This window comes from Cryptotermes secundus, unplaced genomic scaffold (genome assembly GCF_002891405.2).
Source record: "Cryptotermes secundus unplaced genomic scaffold, Csec_1.0 scaffold26, whole genome shotgun sequence".
Lineage (NCBI taxonomy): Eukaryota > Metazoa > Arthropoda > Insecta > Blattodea > Kalotermitidae > Cryptotermes > Cryptotermes secundus.
In genome coordinates this window covers 3,737,081-3,745,285 of record NW_019743656.1, presented here as the reverse complement: position 1 = coordinate 3,745,285, position 8,205 = coordinate 3,737,081, and the positions used below count along the sequence as shown (strand labels likewise).

The following is an 8,205-nucleotide window of genomic DNA, read 5'->3' as shown; positions in this document are numbered from 1 at the left end:
ATGGGGCAGGATAGATCTGCTCAGTTGGGCCCATTAGAAAGAACTAGTCTCAGTCACTGGACCTCCTACACCTGATGATAGAAATGGATTCAGTTTCTAAAACATGTATATCATACATAACAGAGACAATGAAAAGTGTTGAATACAATATTTGCATAATGAATCAGCTGTTGCCACAAAGCTTTAAAGAATAATTTTGTCATATTACATCAGTAATTACATTGTGTTCCATTCTTCTCATGTTATATACGTTTTTGGTTTGTATGCAGGCAGTGGAGGAGATCCAGACTGGCTGTGGATGCAGCAAAGACCAAGCAATTCAGGAGATGCGGGAGCTGAACAGACACCTAATAGAATTGGAGAAGATGCTTGCTGCTGAACGCAATAACATGGTGCATCTACACGAGATTAGGGCACTACTATCTGCACAGATGCATGCCACTAAGGTGTGTACATATCCTTTTTCCCTAAACACAATGTTCTTTCTTAGTCTGGCCAGTCAACTGAATTCGAAATCATTCACAGTTGTATTAACATATAACCTGTGAACCACAGCTGAGTAGATAGCACTCCTGTTTTGTATTTGGTAGGTCTCAGGTTCATATTTCAACCAAAAAAATGGCTATTTCGATTGATTTTCAAGATCACACACTTCACTGAGACCAAATATGGCATAGAAATAATCATACATCCTCACAACTTCAACTGTGAGGACAGACACAAACTGAATAGAGATTTGTCACACCTCTTTTCCTCCAAATGTTCTTAACCACAGGGCTCCTCCCCTTTTTAAAGACAACACTCTATACTCCTACCATTATTTCCATTGTGAAATGCAGACTGATATATATATATATTGTCACGTGTTGGGTGTATAACGTGACAAATAACTTCACACCATCTTGGATATAGCGAATTTATTCCACTTGTTCTTACAATTACACAATTTCACAAACACTGCCATGTGCAGTATCACACTTACTTCTCCTGCTGGAGTCACTGCCATTCACTCAATACAACTCAATAACAATGAACTTCAACTCACTCCGGCAAATGCTAGACTGCAACTGACGGGTTACTCCCTCTCACTGACAAATACTCCTGTTATGTAGCTTCCGCACTAAAAACACAGAAAACAGTTACATGATAGCTACCACTGTTGCGTAAGTGCCGTGTTTACAGGCATTGCTGGGGAACGCTGCTGAGAGTTGTTTATTGCTACGTAGTAAACGTGGTGTCCCCTGTTATGTCACCACGGGGGAGGTGGACGGAGTGTTGACTGGCCTGTTACTGTAGCAGTGGCAGTTGCTCCAATGATGTTATGTCACCACTGGAAAGGGGAGGGAGAGTTTACTGAGCATTGCGCCTTCCACATCACAATATATATATCAGTCTGCATTCTCCTTCCACCTCATTCACCATGACAATGGTGACTGAATTACACACCAAAATGCAGGAACAACTTCAATCCATGACATGTCTGAACTCCGAAAGCCAAGAATATATATTATCCTAAGGTTTTCCATGGTTTTTCTCAGTCTCTCCAGGCCAGTGCCAGAATGGTATCCCAAATTAGGCCAAGATCATTTCCTACCACATCCTTTTTCAATTCATTATTCACTGTTAATCCTGTCATTCAAGTCTATATAATATGAGGTGTTTAGAAAGTCATTAAATACATATTGTCATAGGTATGAGTGTGATTATATGCAGGGTTTGGATTGGTAATTGGATCTGTTGGACTCTTTGTTACAGTGCATGACTACACTTTAAAATTCACTATTACACAAGCACTCTAGTGTCCAGTCACATCTTCACTAGCTGTTGCTCATTAGGGACTTTTAATGACAGTCGTTCCCCTTTTTCTGGGATCGCAAACTGTCCCCAGCCTCAGCCACCAGCGTGTCACAGGAACAGCTCACAACAACTGAACCAGAGCAGTTCCCTGACTGATTAATTCAGTCACTCAACCACCAACTTTCTCAACTCAACAAACTCTCTCCACTAACTGTCCTGCTTATAACATCTCAGCACGGACCACACAGAAAACACCATTCCTCATTGTCGTAGTTCAATTTTTGCCATGGAAACATGCTTGTTTGCAAAGATGTTACTCAGTAATGGCTGGTATATATTTGCTTATCTTACAGTCGTTGCCCAGCAACGGGTCTGCATGCCACAATATATTGTACCCAATTAGCATAATTATATTTCACATGCAGAGGAGGGAAAATTTAGTTTATTTCAAAAGTTTAATCTTCTGTTCTATGTTAAGCACAGAAATTCAGGGCTATTTAGCATAACGAATGACTAGTTTTCTTGCATAATACCAAACCCAGAAAGTTCGTGACAGTGGCTGTTACGATGTACACAATATTTTGGGAGTTGGTTCAACGTCTGTACTCGAATGATTTGTTGTAATTAGTATACTGTTTGACTTCGCTCAGTATAATGATATTTATAATGAGTACAAGAGCTGAAAGTGAAGAGGAGGAGACAAAACGCAAATAATAGAGAACACCAGATGTCTGTTGTAAAGGGAGCCAAGATGCTTAGAGGACTGTGCAGCCAAGGAGTTTTTTCTTTTTTTAATTCACTTAGTGGGGAGTGGAGTCCAGCCGGGTTCAATCAGCACGGCGGCCACTGATTGGCCTATTGTACCTGCCCCAGGTGATTATGATGATGGAGAATTTGGTGGAATGAAGATTGGCAGGGGAAACCGAAGTACTCGGAGAAAACCTGCCCCAGTTCCACTTCGTCCATCACAAATCCCACTTGACCAGACCCGGGATCGAACTCGAGCCGCTGCGGTGGGAAGCCAGCGACTAACCGCTTGTGCTATGACGCGGCCCAGCCAAGGAGTTAGTATGTAGTATAATGGCAGTCACACATTTGAATCAGATAATTAATATTATATTTAAGCATCCTGTTGCACTCTATACGATATATGACATAAACACCGTCCAAGTGCAACAATTTATTGTAGTTCTTTTGTCTTGCCCTCTTCTACACTACATGTTTCGGTCGCAAACAGCCATCATCAGGTGTATGCACTTACATAGCTGTTACACTGCATCTAGTTTAAAATTGCAAACCATAAGTCTTCACAATTGTTCTTTTCGTCGTTACCAACAGGTTTCGATTTATCAGAATCTACTTCGCTGATATCTGTCTGCTTTGTGCATTATCTTTGTTGCCCACACTCGTCAATTTTGATATTATGAATCGGCACTTTTAAAATCTTCAGTTCTAATTTAAAATTATTTTAAAAATTAAAATTCTGTAGTCTGTAGTCTGTGTCTGTAGTGCTGCAGCGGCTACTTCCTGTTTTCAGCACTGTTATTCTGTGTAGGCTTCCTGTGTGGGCTCCCTGTGTGTGGCACACATAGTAAAGATAAGCAGCGGCCGCACACAGGGAGCCCACACAGGGAGCCTACACAGAATAACAGTGCTGAAAACAGGAAGTAGTTGCTGCAGCACTACAGACATAGGGCAAGTAACCCTGAGAATTTTAATTTTTAAAAGAATTATTTAGAAAGTACATATTCGTCTGGTGAATAATGTACTTTTTAAATAATTTTATGAAAGACACAAGATGGCAAACAATGTAATAGCTTAGCGTAAATAACGAACCTGAAGATGGCACTATGTTGCCGAAACATGTAGTAAGAAGTGAGAAATTTAGTGCACTACAAGACGGCCATTACATACATATCATGGATGAAAATCAGTGCAACAGGACGCTAAAATACAACATTTTAGATCTTATTTGCATTTTTCTTGATGGGCATTATGCAGTAATGTTACTAATGGTTCTACACTGTCCTAATTATGGCAGTGCGGTCTGATGGAGGAACGAGTCAGCAAGGACTCACTATCACATAAAACAGCTCGCCTCAACCACCTGAAAGCACGACTGTCATATTCACGTGCCCACTACCGCTCTCAGCTGGCTGATGCTCGTCATATGCTAGGCTCCCGAAATGCCAAGGTGAACCAACTAAGGTCAGCTCTAGTCAAAGTCAAGGATCTGTGTCACTCCATTGATAGCAGCTACCGGGTGAGTGGAACCACATATGAACTTTACTTACAGCTTCCAAGTTTTCATTGAGTCAAGCAGTTACACTTGTTTTCTGGAGGTGCATGATTCGAATCTCAACTGGGACTCTGACTATGGCTTTGCTTAATCTTCCTCATCTTGTTGTGGCAGTTCATGGGATAGTACCTTAAATTAGGCCACAAATACCTCCTTACACATTCTTTTTAACTCATTATGCACTTTTTTACCTAACATTTGATGCTATGTAGTGTGAGATATTGACAGAGTTGTTAAACCATATATATATAAATTTAACGTTGATGGCACTAAAGGTAATGTCTCTTATTCAGACAATGCTGTCGGAAATTGGGAACCAGGTCCAGCTGATAGCAGAGATGGTAGCAAGAAACTATCACTTGGAGTGGTCACAGGGACCTATAGTTGCTATACCAACTGCAGCAGATTTGAAAGAATGGTACCAGCACATATGGCACACTACCAGATGGATCCAGTTGCATATTCCTTTACACCAACGTGAGTCATACTACTGGATGGCCCAGATGTCATGTTCCACAGAGATTCTGAATAATATAACGATAAATCATAATATGTGTTTCAATTGTCAGCCATTATCTTCGCAGCCCTTTTGTATTCAGTCAACACAGTATTAGAACTGCCTCAAGACATTGACATAGACACTGATATTTAATTCCTCGCCATTCCTTGGTTGTTGCTTATAGACAACAGACTTTACATGCCCCCATAGGAAGAATTAGACTGGCGTGAGGTCTGGTGATGAATGTGGCCATTCACTGGGATCTGGCTGTCAAATCCAATTATGTTAAAAATTATGTAGTTTATACAGATCCCTATGTGGCACATCTTTTTGTCTACTCTGTATATGACAAACAAGGAGAGAGCACTGGGCTTTGTATAGAAACAAGAACAGAACAATTTACCCTATTTCAGATTGCAGATACATTCTTTGTGAACAGCAGTGTATTCTGGTATGTTACACCATGTACAGAGCCCGGAGAGTACCAATAGCAGTAGGCGGAGTACAGAAGGGAAGAGGAAGGACAACCTTCAAGTGGGTGGGAGGACAGACAAAGCACTGTCTGGGGCCAGAGGCAGATTATGGAGGGAGATGAAGAAAACAAGGTGGAGGAGGAAGGAAGGAAGGAAGGAAGGAGACCATATAGGGTAGAGTGGTGCCATGAAAAGGGCAGAATCAGTGCCCCCAAAAGGGCGTCTAATGGCCTGGTTGGAGAACTCCATATGAAAGAACTTACAACACTTCCTACATTCTGAAACGCTGGTAATTTTCTACCAGGCTATACAGCATCAACTCTCAGAAATATTACTCTTCATAATCGTTACCATGAGAACCTCAAATCTCACACATTCTCTGTGATTTTACATATATATACATGGTGCAGTGGTGTGTCTGCCATAGTTCTCCTGCACCACCAATGACTGCTTTAATATCAATTCTGGAATATAGTATCTAAAAATTCTGACATGTTTTTAGGTGAAATAGTTAAGGCAAGGAAATGAAAGGCATTGACTGAAAGAAACATGTTTTTTCTGACTGTGAACTTTCTCAATAAGATAATGGCAAGTATATTTGCTATCTGAAGAAAGTGAACACACACTGAATGGATGAAATTTCACTAGTTTGCTGCATGGTTGATTGATTTGCTTCAGAGGATACACCACAGTGAACATGATCACTGAAAAGAAAACAGAGATAAATGGAATATTTTCACATGTCAAGAAACTGATGAATTAATCTTTTGTTATTGAACAGCCAAGAGCATTGATATAAAATATTTTGAACCCAAAATGTAGCTTTAACTGTATATGAAATATGCATTTTCAGCAAAAAATTAGATGGCCTGTACTATTAATTCTTTTAGCGTACTATAACTGGTTTTAAAAATGAGAACTTGTGTAATATCAGTATGAGTCACCAAATTTTATCAATCAATTCAGCTCAAGCAGTAATGCTTGTGAGTTGTATTTCATATATTCCAAGGGGAAAATTTAACTTTTTATGATCTATGTAGTTTTTGAGAAATATTTTTTTTTTTTCACAGTGTGTGTACAACAGTCTTCTCTAGCTGAAGTCAATCAACACAGCCGAACCAGCAGTGCACATCCAAATCTGACCTCCCTGCCCCTGTATGATGTGAAGACAGATACGTCTAGTCCCCATATTGCTGATAACAGTTCAGACTTCTCCTTTGACTTGGAGCTCAGGTTGGACATGAGCAACACAATGCAACCAACTGCTATATGTAGCACAGATCTCGACAGCACAACATGTTCCAGCCTCAGTCAGGACTTGAGTTGGCAACATGAAGCAACACAAGACAGACACCAGATGCAACACAGGTGAGTGTTAAATCAGTATTTTAAAATGGATTACAGGTAACCCTCAACTCATATGACAGTTACATTCACAAGAGTAGCTATGTAACACAGAATCAAGCAGTGCAAATTTTGTGTTACTCCTGTGGTTTCACTGCACAATCTGTTGGGCTTGAAGTTTTTCGGTATAGGGAAATACATTGTGGCCCAATCTTATTTCTGTAAAAATCAACATCTAATGAAAACATAATATGTCATTGCCACCAAGACACTCGACAGATCCTAGTAGTGCAGAGCATGTTATTGAAGCAACCAGATATCACCACCTTCTCTGACGAACAGTCAGAATTCTCTCATGCCACATACTGACCACACTGGGTTGAAGTACTTGTATTAAAACTTCCACAGCCAAAGAGACTAGCCCATTGTTAATCAGTTAATACCACATTTCTGCCAATAGATGACATAAAGTGTTAAATACTGATCTTCAGAGGAAAGAACAGGATCTCACATACACCCATATCAGTGTTCATTTGAAGGTCATTTGAGGGAGTATTGTGGGTTTTCTGTACATCTGCATATACCCCCAGGTGGCCTTTGCATTTCTGGCAGGTGGTTCTTGATGGGGCTTCGCAGTTGAGGGGTAAGCTGGTCCTCAGTCCAGCTAAGCTTTAAATGAAACTATTCCACAAACCAAAACCAGAAGTTTTAATTTTAAAATAACTTGATAAATAAATTAGCTTTAATACTTTAGCCATTTACAGATCTTAATTAGTTTGTTTTATACTAATAATTTCATTGTTTTTTAAGCTTCACTAAAAAATTAAACTTAAAAAACTCATATGTAACCATGTTAACACTGAAATCTGAATGAGTCAAAATAACGTTAGTTGAGGAATACTTATATTAATGAAGTTTACATTAAAATAATTACATTTTCGGTTTTAACAAAATCATTCACAATTAATCAAGTAGTACAGTGTCATTCAGTATTATGTAATTCAGTTTTTGTCATAAACAGAATTCCTGTCATTGTATGTTTACAATTGTAATTGAAATCACCGTCCAGTCAACCCTTTATGGATCAATATTGGATTGTGATGAGAGACCATACAAAATGGCAAGTATCTTTTCCTGTCACTTTTCCTTTATTCGTTTCCTTTTTCAGATTTCTAACAATCCTGGACAATCTGAAAGAGAAGTTACTTCAGCTGAAACCCAGCAGCATTCACTGACCTTATGATACAACAGTGAAGCATCCTATGATACAAGTATTAAGTTTGGTAAATCAGAAACCAATTAGGTAATTTCAAATGATCTCCGATATTTTCTGCAAATTAAAGATGTATTTCAGGGTTTTTCTCATATATCAGGAATGCATAGTCCTTTCTTTGTTAACACCAAACCCCCCCCATCATCCGACATTAGCCCGTTCCCATCCTGTCAGAAATCCTGCTTTGCAGCATAACTGTTGGAAGCACGCGTTGAGCCACCAACTTGAAACTTTATTGCCACATTCATGTACTGTGTTTTATATTACTGTTGTTTACATACTTTAACATCACTTCCAGTAGTTCATATATGGAAGGACCAGATAGTATTTTTTTTTGTATCAAAATGCGTTTTTTCCAACTTGTGCAGAAATTAGAGTGGAAATGAACAGAATGAGAAAGAATTAAGGTCTTTTTGTTGGGTCACTTCTTGATCCTGTATTTAGAATGAAGGTGTCACTATAAAGCAAACAGACTTAAAGGCAGGCATGAAAGATTTAGACTGTTGTCTTCTGGGTTATG

General features: G+C 39.3%; 1 protein-coding gene across 12 annotated transcripts in view; it reads left to right on the top strand.

Moving 5' to 3' along the window:
* LOC111874211 overlaps positions 1-7,779 on the top strand; it is an 83,249-nt gene extending 75,470 nt beyond the window's left edge. For all 12 annotated transcript variants that reach the window (XM_023869525.2, XM_023869517.2, XM_023869519.1 and 9 more), the window contains exons 6-10: positions 270-446; positions 3,839-4,060; positions 4,390-4,573; positions 6,139-6,436; positions 7,581-7,779. In XM_023869525.2, the coding sequence (XP_023725293.1) occupies positions 270-446; positions 3,839-4,060; positions 4,390-4,573; positions 6,139-6,436; positions 7,581-7,647 (948 nt within the window). In that variant the 3' untranslated portion in view covers positions 7,648-7,779. The remainder of the gene's footprint in view (positions 1-269; positions 447-3,838; positions 4,061-4,389; positions 4,574-6,138; positions 6,437-7,580) is intronic.
* The last annotated feature ends 426 nt before the right edge of the window (positions 7,780-8,205 follow it).